At 39.3% G+C, this 17,590-nt stretch overlaps 2 protein-coding genes across 3 annotated transcripts; both read right to left on the reverse strand.

The window, feature by feature from the left end:
• On the reverse strand, positions 1-2,410 carry LOC110719446 (xyloglucan-specific galacturonosyltransferase 1-like). The gene has a single exon (XM_021898392.1). It carries the CDS (start codon positions 2,222-2,224, stop codon positions 383-385), a length of 1,842 nt encoding a protein of 613 aa, XP_021754084.1. The 5' UTR covers positions 2,225-2,410; the 3' UTR covers positions 1-382.
• Positions 2,411-2,533: 123 nt separating this feature from the next.
• LOC110719445 (FT-interacting protein 1-like) lies at positions 2,534-10,145 on the reverse strand. 2 transcript variants are annotated; one of them, XR_002511097.1, is made up of 3 exons: positions 9,891-10,145; positions 2,786-7,332; positions 2,534-2,687 (listed from the first exon to the last, which is right to left on the reverse strand). XR_002511097.1 is itself a non-coding variant. In XM_021898391.1 (3 exons), the coding sequence occupies exon 3, from the start codon at positions 7,259-7,261 to the stop codon at positions 4,232-4,234; it is 3,030 nt and encodes a 1,009-aa protein (XP_021754083.1). In that variant the 5' UTR covers positions 7,262-7,332; positions 8,484-8,557; positions 9,891-10,145; the 3' UTR covers positions 4,016-4,231. The 2 variants fall into 2 exon arrangements, 1 of the variants encoding a protein (XP_021754083.1); XM_021898391.1 differs by lacking the exon at positions 2,534-2,687 and adding an exon at positions 8,484-8,557 and having other exon boundaries at positions 4,016-7,332.
• Between the last annotated feature and the right edge of the window lie 7,445 nt (positions 10,146-17,590).

The raw sequence follows: 17,590 nt of genomic DNA on the forward strand, positions 1-17,590 counted from the left end.
TTGAAAACGAGATCTTGAATATACCAGAATATAGCAATAATCTGACCTTAAAATTACAGAATACTATATGTTTTAGCAAAGCAGAAGACAGCATAAGTTGAGGGGCATTAAAGGCAACCTATGACGAAACCTAAGATGCCTCATATACAGATCTGCAGCTAAGGACTTGGAGTTGTACATGTGCCTAAGAATCATCTTAATAAAAAATCTTTACAAAAACTGTCTTCAATTTTGCTTCAATGCTTAGCAAATTTGCAATTGTTATTGTAATTTGTAAATAATGTATGACTTTCTATTAACGACAATTTTTTCTAACCAAAGAAAAAAGAAAAAAAAATCTAGCTTAGTTTCTAAAAAGAATGAAACAACCTTTAATTCCTAATCAAGGGAATTTACTAATCGCCCTTTCAAGCATATTATTCACAGCTAGAGTGAATGCATCTTCGAATTTTTCTAACTTAGCGTCAGCTTGTGCATAAACCAACCTAGGCATCAACTCATCAATGATGTACTTCCTCATCTCTTGCCTTTCTTTCAGAGGGATCTTCACAAGCTTCTCTATTACATTACCTCCTGACAACTTTACCTCATCTTGGTCTATATACACCGAATACTTCCTGTGATCCTCAGGAAAATGCCACGGATATTGGTAGTGTGCTGTGAAAGGATCAAAGACAACCGGAATGCAGCCAGCAATGAGAGAATCAAACATCGACTTTCTTGTTGGACTATCCCCGGGAGGCTGAAGGCAAAACTCTGTTGCCATGAAAAGTTTCTCAACAGGTGCTGATTCAACACATGACTCTCCTATACAGTTCAAAAAGTTGCACGCTTTGGGGGCAGCAGTGCACTGCTCGATGAGGATCGATCTTATGCTCTCCCAGCGCTTGTGTGGAGTCCCAGCAAAGCTGATTAAGTACTTCCGTTTCAGCTTCCTGGTTTTTTCCTGCCATGCTATGATCTCCCCATCTGATCTAGGGTGGAAGTATGTTGGGTATGGGACCCCAACCTCGTTGATATTCCAAGGTTGTCGTTCAATTAAAAGCTTCATTGGGTTTTGGAGCTCCTCGAGCTCTAATAGGGGGCTCCCCCAAGATACATTTTCTGTCCTCCGGAAATCCCAAGTGATTTTCCCTAGAACAAACACATGATCTAACCCAGAGTTTCTCTTCCACGTCTTCTGCTGCTTGAGCCACTCAACAATCTCCTTAGACAGAGCATCTGAATCATTCATGCCGCTGCCATCCTTACTAAAGTGACATCTTATCATATCTATTGCACCATAGAAAGGAACATAGAAAACCTTGGCTTTCTCTGCCTCCTGAACTCTGCAAGGATGCTTGAGTATACGATTGTGAAATATTGGCTCTAGCGAAAACTGGTGGCTGTTATACCATCCGTTCCCCAATGCTGGTATAGGCTCACCCATTGCTTCGTTTGTGAAGTATTTACAGAAGTCAATCCACGCCATCATCTCATTGCACTTGGCTAGCAAATCCGTGTTGAACTTAGGAGGCAAGTCGTAGACATATATCCCTCGTCCCTCACAACTGGAGGGCTTTGACTTTGCAGTGTAGGATCGTAAGATCACTAATTGCCCTTCCACAGCCAACCTAGAGTTCGCTGTCTCCTCTGCCTTAGCCTTATCTATGCCCTTCCGGATAACTGGCTTTGTAAACACAGAATCTCCCAAGACTGGTGATGGTATCAGCTCCTCTTCCGCACTTTCATCATTACTTTGGCTCTTGCTACTTACAGGAAGTCGGATATCAGGGCTATCCTCAAAATCAGAAACTGGGGTGGTTACAGGGCTGACAGAAGAAGAAACTACAGAATTTTGGGTGATATTTACAACCTCCTTAATCTCATCTTCTGCAGCAGAACTTCTATTGTTTTCAGCTGCAGTTGAAGGACTAATAGATGAAAAAACAGGGCTTATCTGGGTGTTACTTTGGTAAACAGGACTTTCAGAGCTTTCGTTAATCAAAGAAAGAGTAAAACCAGAATTTGTGGATATACCTGGACCACCAAAAGAAATACAGTTGGGGTCGTTAAGCTTCCTAGACCTTACACAAACATGAAAAATCGAACCAGATATAATGATGGTAGACGAACACCAGATAAAAAGAATAAAAAGAAGACAAACAACCGCAGAAATTCTCTTCAGATTTCTGAACAGACACGGATCAAAGAAGCACTGCTCCTCTGATTTTTTCCTCTCCATTTTCAGATGAAGATTTTGTGAGCTCTCTGTACAAAGCTAAAACTCTCAGCCTAACCTCCTGCCTTTATAATTCAACGGTAGTCTTCGAAGTTGGCAGGCACGTTTATAACTTGCAAGCCTGTACATGAGCACTGCCCAAATTGTTTAAAAACATTACTTAGAGAGACTTAAACATATAAAAAACTACGCGATCAGATAAATATTTCCATTTTTATTGGAGTAAAACAGCAGCCGGCCAGACGTCGCAGTCACCATCATCATGACAAGTTGTTGGTAACAACCATTATATCATAATATATAACGATAATGTAATCATTAACTTGATATTCCCATGTTTATAATTGAAAGTATAACATTACATCGTATATTATAAGATCAGAGAACACAGGATCTGGTCCCTCCAATCTGTTACAACCCCTCTATTAGGCAAAAGGGTCGGAAACAGCTTATACACGTGCATAGTCTGTTGTTATAAAACAAAAATATGAAGGAATATAAGACCATCTGATTAAAACCTTTGTCTTACTTCTATTTAACTCCACCTTAAAATGACATGCTTACCTCAAAGGTTACCACGTTCGACGCCGACTCCGGTGGTTGGATTAATTTTCTCTGCTTGCTGTATATATTCTTAGCACTTTGTTTATCTTGATTTGTATTGTTTATTTGATGGTGGCTCTTAAAATACAAGTAAAATGATTATACTTGATTTGATTTCTCCCCTAATATCATTAGTTTAATACTTTCTAACTTTCCTTGCTAATTACACTTGCCTATTTTAATACTTCATTTCTTTTTCATTAATACTAAATTAATGTAAAGTGGGTCATAAATTTGTATGAATACAAGTTTGATACTCCTTTCTTTCGTTTTACCATTGGTTGTTAAGTATTTTAAACGCGTTTAATTGACTAGATTTAGATGTTCAAGTAAGAATATTCTTTATGGGGTGGTGGGATGTTGATTGTTCACTTTAATCACTTTTGCTTTTCAAATTTAAATTAGGACCTTTAATTAGTCAAATAATATATTGATTGCAATTATAATATTCATTACTGTTAGGAGATTTTGAAATATTTGAGATTAGGGAAAATTATAAATATTGTGGTATATTTTACATACTGTTATAAGGTTTTGATTTAACTGAGATTTGGGAAATTATAAATATTGTGGTATATTTTACGTACTGTTATAAGGTTTTGATTTAGTGCGATTTTGAAATATTTGAGATTTGGGAAATTATAAATTGTGGATTGGTGGTATATTTAAGGTTTTGATTTAGTGAGATTTTGAAATATTTGAGATTTGGGAAATTACATATTGTAAATTTGTGGTATATTTAAGGTTTTGATTTAGTGAGATTTTGAAATATTTGAGATTTGGGAATTATAAATATTGTGGTACATTTTACATACAGTTATAAGGGTTTTTTTGAAAGCTACTGTTATAAGGTTTTGATTTAGTGTATACTCAGTTTATCTTTAAGATATTCAGTACTATAAAGTTAGGATTGTTTCCTAATAATCAAGATTAGTTACGGTATACCATCTGGTTTGGTGGTTATCAAAATTGTCTGAGAGTAATTTTTTGGGTACTCTGTAACCCTTGATTAAAGGCCTCTCATCTGGTCATCTATGTGCGTGTACGCAGTCTTAAAGCACAACGCGTACTTGGTTACGTCCGTATACGACCTTGCACCTTATGGGCAGGGACTAAAAAACCTATCACAAAACAAAACAAAACAAAAAACTATCACAAACTTCCAATCTATTCTGTTAGGGTAGACAACACTTCAGAAAGGAAATCCACAAGCACTTCATAGTTAATTTACTCATATGGTGGTTTTTTTTTTTTCTTTATTTTCTTGATTGAGAAACAGAAGTACAGTTTATTATTGTACAAAATGCTTGCTGTAAAGGCAAATCACTAAAAAAAACTACACAATAACTTAAAAATCAAAAGTTAAAGCAAGATCTAAGACATGCCTTAAATAATCTGACCTCAAATCTACAGCATACTGTCAGTCCTAGCAGGCAGACGACGGAAGAAGTTGATGGGCACTGATGGCAAGCGATAGCGAAACCTAGGATGTCTCAGGGCATAGAACCCAGCTAAAGCAGCAATCACTTGGAATGGAGTAACATACAGCACAATAGCAGCTACAAGACAGAACGTCACAAAGATGGCTGTAGCACGTGGATCCCGCCAGCTTAAGAGAGCCTGGAACCGCTCACCTTGAGTTGCAACATCACCAACCACGGTTTGAATCCTTCCAGCCACACTCCTCAGCCGATCATACCTCATTCTCACAAGCTCCGGACTCTTACTAGTTGGGAAAGTGTCAAACTCCTCATCAAGTTCATCAGGAAGGGAAGTATCGGCCTGGGAGATCTTAATATTCATATGTGGAGGGTACCTAGGGCGGTACCTATAGTTCCAAATCCCAATCAAAAACATGTAGAGGAAGACGGTAGGCAAGATCAGTTCGGGAAAGCAAACAAGCATAAGAAAGAGAATGTGGACGAGGACTGTCGTTATAGGATTTCTCCACATGCATACATCACCAAACCATTTTCCAACAGCAAATAATCCTGAGAAGACTGACATGAGGCGGAAGAAATTTGCCTTGCTTCTCCGCATGCTCCAGAGATGGGCATCCACATCAGACATGTACTCCACCACCTCCTTTCGGAGTGGAGGTTCTGCTCGGCCAAGCCTCATAGCAACTATATTCATGGCTTGAAAACGTAGCATGTCCTGCTGCATTACTGTGAAGGGTCTAACATAGTGCATTTTTGGTAAGAGTGGACGTGAATATTGATACATCATGTTCGCAAATGAAGTGCAGGAATACCTAAGAGCCAAATGCAGCTCCCCCATCTTTTTAACTCCGTTTGGTTGAAGAACAAGCAAAGGATATGAATGTGTATAGATACGACCAGTTTCAAGGGTAGAGATACGTATCCGTACCTTCCCTATCTTGACGTCCTTGTGCCCTCCACTTGATTCCTTCCCTCCAATTTGACAGTTGTCAAACACACCCACTGTTATAACTGTTGCTGGGTCAAAAACTTCCCAAGTATACTGCTCATTGTATTTTGGAGAGAGGCTGTCAACAAGTGTCCTTGTTCTGATCCACTTATGACCATACTTTGCAACACAATACGTATCTGATGTACCTCTCCCATCCCTTGTTTTCATTGGGTGGAGTCCTTCGGCACTTAAAATGCCCAGTTCTAAGACACCTATTGTAGGCTTCCAGAGCTGTTTTGCCGTGGGGCGAAGATCACTGCTGTAATGAGTGGACTCATCAAGAACATGATAACCTCCATCTAAACATACACGAAGATGAAGCCGGCTGGCAAACTTCTCTTTCTTCAGTTGATCAATATCCACAGCAACCGGCTTCTCAAGATGAAACCACCGAGAAGGAATGAGCCGGTCATCTGCACGCCTATCAACTTGAGTCAAGGGGATGATGACTCTCCCAATGATCTCATCTTTACCAGGAGCCACACGATCCTCAACAGTGATAACCAGATGGTCATCAAAGGGCTCTGCTGCGACAAACAGTAGATCCTCATTCCAAAGGGAGTTCAGTGTACGAGTCTGAACAGGTTTAGTCTTCATAATCTGGTGACCAATCTGTGCCTTGCAGAAAACTTCAGGAAATCGGTTTTTTTCAGTAGGTATCAAATCCTGTGCTTCAATAACATTAACACGTACATACCACAGCCTTGGGGCATGATAAACCTTTGAACGCAGAAGTGCTGAAGCAGCAGAAGACTGAATATCAATACCAGCTGTATCAGAATGCCATGCTTCTGAATATGCTTCATCAGCTTGAGTACCAAGCCAGACAGCCAGCATTAATTCACCTTTTGCCTTTTCACCCTTCTTATCCTCAAGACGGTACCATTGAGGAGCTAATGGACTATCTGGGGGAACCCTGCTTGGCACCTCATGCAAATCAAATCTTAAAATGCCAACAAAATCATCTTTAATTAAATCCTTGTCCTTGACTTTTACTTCAAGAACTGAGGCCTGCAAACGATCCTTCGAAAAGGCAAACACCACATTCCATTCCGGATGGTCATTCTTATCTAGGTGCTTGGTCACACCTTTATAGTTTCCTATTCTCACCTCCACAAAAGGGTCAATACTACCAGTAAGATCCATATTAGGAAGATCATGGGCTTTAACAACTCTGACATAAAGGAACTGCATCCGTTCCACAAGATCATATGTGCTTGAAGTTTTATCTGCATGAACAATACGTCCCCCAATTACTCGTCCCCCTCCAAGGTATGGGCTTGTCTCTTTGAGAGCAAAGTCAACTGGTTGTGCGGCAGAAGCAGAGTGCATCCTGACAATCTTGGGTGGTGGTGCTTGAGCTTTCATTTTCATTTCTTCAACTTCTTGATAAGTTGCCTCACGAGAAGCGTCCACAGGACCACCATGATTATGTTGATGGTCTTGATGAGGATGCGGATGAGAATGAGAATGGGAATGATCATGAGAATGAGAATGGCTGGTGTTAGGTAAATGACGGAAGGTGTGTCTGACTTCAGATTTTGGAGCCTGAGCATGGTTTACACTTACATTAGTTTCAGCAGCAGGAGTGGACGACTTAATGGTTGGATCATTTGTGATAAAAACTTTGAGACCAAGCTCTCCTTTGATGCGAGAGAAGATGCCACGCTTTTCCAGAGGGTAATGCAAGACAACTGCATCAGAGTGGGGAACAAATGAAGTCCCACTAAGGGAGACCTTACCAAGAAATGACCTCGAGTTTGTGGCTCTGTTATGATTGTATACATAAACATCAAGAGCGAGATGAGGGAGGACAGATGGATCAGTTATATTGAAATAGAAGGTCTCGTCCCAAACTGGGCTGAGATCCTTTTCCTTGATAGTGGTTCGGAATTTCTGTCCGTCAAAATGAAGCTCAGCAAATGCACTTGATGATCCTTGGCCATCTTTTGGCATAAGATCGTGTGCACTTACCACATGTACTCCCAGTTTCAAATTGTTCATGGTCAGGTTGGCAAATGGGCAATGCTGCTAGCTGGGTGTGGATGACAAATTGGCTTGCAAATTTGCAATACCTAAAAATTAGAAGATAACAATTAATATTTGGAGAAATTGCAATATAAATGGATAACAGAATAATAAATGGATTATTCAACTTTGAATTACTGATTTGTAGTCTGGTCAATTGCCATTTAGATTGAGAAATAATAAGAAATAACCTCTTTTGCAATTCTAGGGTTAAGGACTTAAGGCCAAAAGGCCGTGAAATAGTGTAGTCTAATCCATTCATTCCACCATGGGCAGGAGCTTGGTTAGAAGCGTTGGAGTAACGGTATGGTAGGGTAGTTATATAAATAAATTAGAAAATAATATCAATAAGGGGAAAATAGCACATCAAGCCAATGATTAAAAGAAAATAAAAGCATTCTTCTTCAAGTGATATAGAGATGTTATGTTCCTATGTACTCCCCAAAAATTATCTTGTACGGTCTAATCATTAACAAATACGTAGTTGTAGTCTAATGTATTGATGATCAGCATCATACAGGGAGGACACTGTCCGCTAACACTATGATAGTGGTATCACGGTTTAACAAAAATCAAGATGAAAAATTTCAGATCTTGTAAAACCATTTCAGAAAATCATCATGGTCATAACAGCAAGCAAAATGAACCACATGAACAACAGGGCTCATGTTACTTGGAGTCATGGTCTGTGCATCTGAGAGTTGGACCGAGTTACTTTGAAGAGCTTGGTTGTTTATCTTTTTGAAGTTTTTTAAAATTAAGTTACATCCAAGAGTTCAAGAGCTGGATGCAGATAATCCTGCAGGACTAAAAAACGAATACTAGAGAAGAGTGGAGACTTTTCTCCAGCAGATCTAGGCGGGGGACTGCCAAACTTGCAAGAAATAAAAGTTCTTGAGCCGATGTAAACAGGATCCCTTGATAGAGTATTCATACTTTCTAGTCAAGCTGGAAAAGTTTTACTGAACATTAATACAGTTTCACAGAATGCCATGGATCAGAAAAAGAAACGAATTCAGCACGACAAGAGAAGCTCCATTGCAAATATAACATGCATAAAAACAAATTAAATCATGTAGTATGGTCGCAGTCATGCTATCCTAACGAACTAACAACTAAATCCAAAACTTCATCCACGTAAAGCGTATTCAGAAAACAGTAGATGAAATGCTAAACTTCAAAAGAAGTTAGAAATAACCTGATGATAAGTGAATTGATCAAGACTTTGTTTATTCCTTTCAACTTGTTTTTTTCACTTCAGATTCTGAGAAACTGTTTAGGTAAGCCAAAAGTTGATATTGGATCCTTTCTTTTAAAAAAAGCTCATAATGCCAATAATATTAGCTCTAAAGTATACAATCTAAGATTATTATATATTTATTTTTTTGGACAGATTGAAAATGAAAGTTAATATTTTTGGAATGATGGGAACTTACAAAAGTGAGATTTAGGAAGTAGGCAACAAGTCAACACTTTCTCAAGCATGTGCATGGTCTAAATTCTAGGAGATCTCAAAGTACTAGTAACTTTAATATATTATAGATTATACATATACATGTAGAATGTACTCTAATATATTTAATAATTTAAGGTCTAAGGGTCTTAATCTTCATTTGAAATGATAAATTAATAAAAATACACTTGATTAAGTAAAAAGAGTCCTACACTCCTAATCTTAATTAATAGAAATAAATGAATAATAAGTTTAAGGGTCCTAATCTTCATTAATAAAAACTAACATTAAAAAGGGTGGTCCAAATTATGAAATAAAAGGTTTAAGGATCCTAATCTTCACTTAAAGAGAGAGAGAGAGGGGGGGGGGGGGGGGTTTAAAGGGTCCTAATCTTCACTAATAAAAACAAATGAATACAAAGTTTAAGGGTCCTAATCTTCGTTATTAGTATAAATAAATAAAAAGTTAAGGATCCTAATCTTCATTAAAAAAAATAATAAAAAAAAGGAAAAAAAAAAGAGGGTGTTTAAGTGTCTTAAACACTTTCTTTTTTTAAATGTCTTAATCTTCATATAAATAAAGGTTCCTAATCTTCATTTAATAAAGGGGTTAAGTGTTCTAATCTTCAATCAAATAAAGGTTTAATTAAGTGTCCTAAAAGCACGCTAATTACACATGATCTCTTCAGCAAATTCAACAAAATTAAATAAATACATTGACTACTTTCTATGGAATCTCAAAACCCCACATTTGCGAAAAAGGGCAGATAAGTCATTATCCAATACTACTACTGCATATTCGAACAATAATTTGGGATCCATTTTAGCATCTCAACCAAATCCTTTTTCCTTTTTTCCTTTTTTTATCTAATCAAAAAGGTACCAGTAAATCCAAACTAAATAATAAAAAATGTAAACATCTTCGAATTTTCTCTTCAAATCCCAGTAATTCTAAACATTGATGTTTAATCTTAAAACCCCAGTAAAATTTGACTTTTCCCATCAAATCACAGCGAATTGTTCAAATCATAAACAAAATATTACAAACAATAGGAAAAAGTTAAAATTTAAACATACAATTACAATATTAAAATGAGAGTGTATAATGCAAGACTACCAAAACAAAGATTAAAACACAGTTCTAAGAAAGTACCTGAGTAATTTGGGTGAATTACTTCTAATCTGCCATGTTTGCCGAATAGATGATGAGTTTAAGGAGAGACAAAGAGAGAGTTGAAGCTGAGAAAATAATGGAGTAATGAAGTGCGTTTACTGGTACAACTGTACAAGTATTTTTAGTGTTTTTAGTGATTGAAAAATGGGAGAATTGGAATTGGAATTGGAATTTGCAAGTATGAGTAAAAGAAAAAAGTGGTGGAATTAAGATATTTAATACGTGCGCGAGTCATGTAATGTTAAAAGACTTAAAAGAGTTAAAACCGAGGCATTTTAAAGGGAGGAAAGTTATGTATCTATTGGTACATAATAGGGGTATAATGGTAATTTAGTATAATAAAAAGGTGATTGGACTACATATTATCACTTTAATTTTCAGGTTTTAATTGTATCACTATAGTCATTTTAATACCATTGCAACTACTATTATATCATTACATTCCAATGGCATAATTTCACAACCTAGTGGTACATATATTAGCTTCAAAAGTATATCATTGTAACAATCTTTAGTGTAATTTTAACTATTTACAGTACTATTGTAATAACAATGATACATTTTACATCTCAGTGGTACTAATGTTAATTTTTAAAATATTTATAAATTGTCATGTTATGTACCAACAAATACATAACATTCCTCCATTTCTACATTCTCATTAAAACCATATCTTACGCCATGTCATGTGAGAGATTCAGGAGTGGAGTTAGGATGGGAGGAGTGAATGACTAACTCAATTACGATATTATCCTTCGTCACATTAAAATTGCTTGTATATTGTGTATGATGTGTTCCCCTTAAATAGATAAATTAATTTTGCTCTTAAGTATACATATTGCTTTCATAGTTCATATAGACGTGTATGTTCAATGGTAAACGATTATATCTAACAAGAGTTACAAATTTATAATTATAGATTATAGAAACAACCACCAATAAAGGCAATTTGAGAGTACGCCAACTCAAAAAACTGTATAGACTACAATCAAATGAAGTACATGTAAAACATCTTTATAACTTCAACTTAGGGCCTATTCTCTACAACTTAATTTTAGTTCAATTCAGTTCCATTCAGTTCAATTTAGTTCCTAATTTCCTTCTTTCATAAACAATTCAATTCAGTTCATTTCAGCTCCAATCAGTTCAGTTCAGTTCAGTAAATCAAAACATACCCTTATTGATAGATTATCTATTGAAGAGTTCTCCATATACAACAATTGAAATTTTGTTGAAAAACAATTTTACTTGATTCAAATGTTATGTGTACAATATATGTATAATTTTATAATAATGATATGGAGTAGCATATATAATACGAAAATCAAGGAGACCTTTAATTTCTTGATGAATACTCCGTACGACTTATGAAATACTTTTTATTTCTTAGGAGAAAATTGTCTAATTTCACACAATAAATTAGTGTAAAATGATCATATTTATATTTAAGACTAGTTGTTATTTAGTTAATAAAGATGAACGAAGTGTAAGTATTAAAGAAGCATATTTGTATTGCTATATACTTCGAATTAGATTAATACTGCGAAGTATTGATATTAATGGTCACTGTATAAAATTAATGTTTACGTTAACAATTCTACAAATGAAACATCCTACAAAAAAAATAAAAATTAAAAAAAAATTAAAAAAAAATAAATAAAAGGAAGAAGTATATATATATTTAGCTTTATTTTGTTTTTAACTCTTTTTAATTACATGTTCATCAGAGAGTATTTCAAATATGATATGAATAAACAATGGTGGTTTAGATTAATTTTTGCTAATTGCGATGCATTTGGTACAGTGGGTAAGTGGGAGATTGGGAGCACCGACTATAAGAAGTGCTCTGCACTGATCCCATCCAAATACCATTTATTCTACTAGTAATAAATTGAGATGTCTGTTTCATACAACGTAGCCCATATTCATTACTCACTAGTAACTCCACAGTCCATGTCTCATACAGTCATACATACTCCCTCTGTCCTATCAAAATTACCTTAATTAATTACTAGATCATATGCGAGTAGAGTTGTCAGTTTCTGACCCAAACTGTTAAATCCAACTGTTTCAAACCGATCTGAAAAGAAACTGAACCGTTAAAAACCCTTTTTTGGAAACCGAAAACCAACCCGACCCAATTTTTCCTAACCCGAAATTGAACTGAGCCGAATTTAATTTGTGTGAACCATTACTAATCTGACCCGTTACCAAACCAAACCATTACAACCCGAAACTGAAAACAACCCGAACCGATTACGTCTGAACCCGATAGTAACCCGACCCATTTTAAACCGAAAATCGTCTAAACCAGATAAAAATCCGATAAACTTGAATTGGTCCAACCCGTAACCCGTTGTGACCAAACCATTTATAACCCGTAACCCTTTATGATTGAACTGTTTCCAACCCGTAACACGTTTATACCGAACTGTTTACGACCCGTAACCCGTTAAGATCGAACCGTTTATGACTGGTAACCCGTTATGACTGAGTCGTTTACAACCCGTAACTTAATATGTTTATGATCTTATCCGTTTCAACCCACTACTCGATAAACCCAACTTATTTAGGATTTAACTTGATTATAACATGATCAGTTCCTACCCATTATTTGATTAACTCGACTCGATAATGATCCGACTCGATTTTAACCCAATATGATTTGGACTGATATTTACTTCAAATTGGGTAAACCCGTTTTCAAACCGACAAGTTCAATCCAAACTGATTATGACCTGAATCGATAATGACCGGAACGGCGAAACCCCAATTTCACCCGATTTGTTTTGAACCGAAACCTATTTTCAAACCGACCCGTTTTAACCCAAACTGATTATGACCCGAACCGGTTACAACCCGACCCGATTAGAACCCGAACTATTTTGAATCGAAACCCACTTTAAACTGGCTAAACCCGTTTTCAAACCGACTTGGTTCAAGCCAAACTAATTATGGCCTGAACCTACTACAACCCGACCCGATTAGGACCCGACCTGAATAGAAACCGCAATGAAAAAAAAAAAAAAACCAAACCGAATTGACCTGATGATTTTCAAAACCGACCCAAAGTAATCCGCTAATTATTTCAATCCGTTATAAACCGACCCGTTATAGCCTGAAACTGATAAACCCAATTCAACAAACTGTTTACCAAATTAACACCCCTATATACGATAGTTCTTTGTTCAAATAAGAAAATCTCGTTGGGACGAAAGTATCATCATGTATTGGTTCATCCTATTTATTTGTAAGGATGGTATCCCACGTTGCCTATTTATTGGTTTCTTGTTGACCCCATTGAATTGGCCCATTACAACTTATTACAAGCACCACCAATATTTATTGGTTCCTATACCAGGGCATAATAGATTCCCTGGACAAAATGTTATAAGACATTCCATCTTGATCAATAATCTAATTCACTTAAATGATGCTTATGATTATTGTAAGAGACATAATCAAGGAAAATGATGGAGAGTAGAAAAGGACATGTGTGAAAAATAACAAAAGATAGAGTTAGATCTGATTATTGGGCGGGTTAGATTAGGTCAAATAATGTGTGGGTCATTATCAAATCGTCCTTGTAGAAGGCCAAATGATGGCCGTGTCAATGCGGATTGCAAGAAGCTAGATTATCAAAGGGCTAGTAAATACGCAAGGAAAAAGACAATAATTGCTATCTAAATTCTAAATTATACGAATACATGTAAATTTATTGCCTTTTTTTTTTAATAAAATTATTGTTCTATCATTTTAACCTTGTCCGATGAATATCATGTCGTATCTAATAAAAACCCTTTTACATCAAAGTATCAAACTCAACCCTACATGGAATTATGGATATATCCATTGGTATATTTGTCCAGTAACTACCACTAGTATGTAAGATTTATGTACAGTAGTTGGTAAGCGAAATTTAAGCAAGAAAAATTTTGTCAAAATAATTGGGTGGTGGGTGGGTAGTAACAGGAGGATGCTAGGGGGTGTCACTCCCTCGTCTAGTTCCCCCTTAGTTTTTAAGAAGTTGTAGTTTGGTGTGGTTTTTGTTTTTGCATCGTCCTCTTTGTTTATTTTCTTGTTATTGGAATCTTTTCCTCTTTTGAATCAAAAAAAAAAAAAAATTGCCACGATAACGAGATAAAGATAAGATGTTTTATAAAGTCACCTTCTGTTTAGGGTAAAAATACCCTATGCCACGTGGCCCAGTAGAATCATGACACGTGGCAGCCCACCAACGACCCAATGTGATCCAATCGGATGCTGCCACGTGGCATCAAAACCCTAATCAGGGAACATGTCTCCCCCACTATAAATAGGGGAATCCTCCTCATTTATTGGGCATTCACAAAATCCAAACACGAAACCCGAGCAATATTAATTGCGGAATCTCTCTGAATCAGTGAGAAAAACCTATTTACCTTCCGCATTATTACCCATCCGTAAATCATACTAACTTGATCGTCGGAGGCGGAACTCCACCCAACCGGAGTTTCGTGGTTTTCCAGGTACAAAAGTCAGGCGCGCATACTCCTTATTGTAACTCTCCCGAGGGACCAAAAACACCCGAAACATTTGGCACCGTCTGTGGGGAGAGTACTACCGAGATGGCATCCGATCCTGTACTGAATGCAGAGGGCAGCCGACCTTTGGCTGATCCTGAGGTCCATACGGACCATGAGAATGGCAGTGGCGACGACTACGACGTCGAGACCTACATGGCCCCAGACGGGTCATTCCATTCTAGGCGCACCCGTTCCAAGGAAACAAAGGAACGGGGCCAAGACAAAGCTAACCCAGGCGGCAAGCCTGTGGGACAATCCCAGGCGGCGGAGGGTGTTGCCCTCGTCACCAGAGACGAACTCATGAACCTCATGACTAGTTTTAAAGGGGAAATCAAAGATATAATCAAGAAGTCAGCTGGCTCCAGCAAGGGTCAGTCGGCAAAGAAGCCTTCTCCCTCCGGGACGAAGCAAATCAAAGACCGGGTGCCCACTCCGCATCCCAAACACAAGGGGACGGATGGGCCCCTGATCGACCTTTCGAAACTTCGTTTCCCCGAAACGGGGCAACGGAAGGCCATCCGGCATACACAGCCGGATGGGTCAAAGAAGATGTTCTCTGACGCCCGGTTATTCATTCGGGAGAAGAAAAGTCAGAGCATGTCTCAATCGGCCTCAACGTCGACCTATTCGGACAGTTTCCGAAATGCTTCAATGAAGCATTCGGAGACACAGCAAGGGAGTCAGTCAGTCAGTATATCTGCATGTACTGGCCCTCATGTGATCCAACAGTAGGCCCCGTATGTTCCCCAGCAGCCATACGCCTAGTATGGATCTCCATTCATGCAGTCGGCACCCTTCGGGGGTCAGGCGGCCTACCAGGTCCAGCCCATGGACTGGCAGCTCCAACTGCAAAACCTCGGGGAACAACCTTCTGCTTTCTCCCGGGAGATAACCGAGGCGGTACAACCGACCAAAGTTAAGAATGTGTTGGTTGGTGCCTACGACGGTACCACCAACCCAAAAGACCACCTAATGGCATACACCAACCTCATGTACCTACAGGGGTTGGATGACGCCGCCTGGTGTAGATGCTTCCCGGCTACATTGAAGGGCATAGCCCAACGATGGTTTGGCAACTTGCCGGCTGGGTGCATCAATAATTTTAAGACGCTTGCATACCTGTTTGCGTCAAATTTTTCCATGAATATCCCTGCTAAAAAGAGAAGTCTCGATCTAGGGGCTATCCAGCAGAGTGATAAGGAAGGACTTCGGTCCTATGTCAGACGGTTCAATCTGATGAGAATTCAGATTCAGGGGCTGTCTGACGAAGTGGCATACACAGACTTCTTCAAGGGTCTGAAGGATGGGTCATCTTTTAAGTTTGACCTAGTCCGCAAGAGGGTAGCCACCCTCCAAGAAGCGGTGATGGAGGCAGAGGCCTATATACAGGCAACCGAGCTCTGCTCTATCAGGCATCCGTCGGAGCCCAAGCGGTCCGACAGGAGAGACAGCCGGCCTAACCAGCCGGCCAAAAAAGAAGAAAATAAAAGAAAAGAAGTCTGGGCAGCTGACCGCCCAGGTAACTGTCCCAGAAGAAACAACGGAAGTTGGAACCGTACATCCCAAAGTACGAGTTCAACAAAGACTGCTCCTCCATCCTCATGGAGATAAAAGACCGGGTGACAATCGACAAACCGGCTGCAATGAAAAGCTCTGTCAAGAACAGAGACAAAAGCAAGTATTGCCGGTTCCATGAGGACGTCGTCCATGACACTAATGGTTTCTATAGCCTCAGGCGGCTATTGGACCGTCTGGCTGATGAAGGGGTCTTGGAGTCTTATCTGGTGAAAACCAAGGGCAACTCCAAATCAAGTGGGGGACAGCCGCCTAAGAAGCCTGCTGCTAGCTCCAAAACGGATGAAGAACATATCTTCACCATTGCAGGCGGCTTCGCAATCGGAGGTCCCACTATCCGGGGTGCCAAGGATAACATCCGGAAATTATCCAACCCAGAAGATGAGGGCCAGGCGTCGAAAGACACCTTCCCTGAGGTCTTCATCTCTGAGAAGGATAGGGGCATGGTCAGGCGGCCTCATGATGACCCCCTGGTCATCGAATGCAAAGTTTCCAATCAACGAGTTGGCCGGATCCTAATCGATACCGGGAGCTCGTCTGACCTAATCAGTTATCAGTGCTTGACAAAGCTGAAGTACAAGCCTAGCAGCATGCACAAGGCCCCCCATCCCCTAGTAGGCTTCGGGGGAGGAGTAGTGCATCCGGTGGGAATGATTGACCTACCCATCCGGCTAGGCGGTAAAGGGGAAGGGCAGCACATGGTCGTCAAGTTTTTGGTGGTCGAGGAATTGATTGCCTACAACCTTATTTTGGGCCGCCCCACCCTCAACGAGTCTAAGGCTGTCATCATCCCCTCTCTTATGATGATCAAGTTTCAGAGGGATGATGGATCAGTTGGTGCCCTAAGTGGGGATCAGAAGACGGTTAGGGAGTGTTACCTCTTAGACGTCAGGCCAACTGTAACAGCAGCCGGTCATAACGAGGAGCCTACTGACCTCGAAGAAGTGCCTGCCCCCAAGGCAGCCGGCACGAAGTGAAAGGTGGACCAATTGGCCCCTGTCAGAAAAACAAAATAGCAATCACTAGCCGGGGAAAGGCCGGATGAATCCCGACCCCAACCGACTGGTGAGAGCATTGATATCGTCTTGGACGATAGCCGCCCTGACAGAACAGTCAAAGTTGGGACGGTTGCTCATGAACAGTTGGGGGCAGACTTGCTCCAACTTCAGCGAGAATTCAAAGACACCTTTGCCTTTGAAGTGGAAGAGATGCCAGGCGTCAGTCCGGATCTAGCTGTCCACAAGTTAGCTGTTGATCCTAAAATAAAGCCGGTTAGGCAAAAGAAGAGGGATCATGGAGAAGAAAGGTCTCAGGCGACAGCCGCTGAGGTCAAAATGCTTCTGGATGCCGGGTTCATTCGGCAATGCTACTACCCGGATTGGGTAGAAAATGTTGTCCTTGTCAAAAAGCCAAATGGTACCTGGCAGATGTGTGTAGATTACACAGATCTGAACAAGGCATGCCCGAAGGATAGTTATCCCCTTCCAAAGATCGACAGTCTGGTCGACTCTACAGCCGGCCATGCCTTGATGAGTTTTA

The sequence above is a fragment of the Chenopodium quinoa genome, unplaced genomic scaffold, assembly GCF_001683475.1.
Source record: "Chenopodium quinoa cultivar QQ74 unplaced genomic scaffold, ASM168347v1, whole genome shotgun sequence".
NCBI lineage: Eukaryota > Viridiplantae > Streptophyta > Magnoliopsida > Caryophyllales > Amaranthaceae > Chenopodium > Chenopodium quinoa.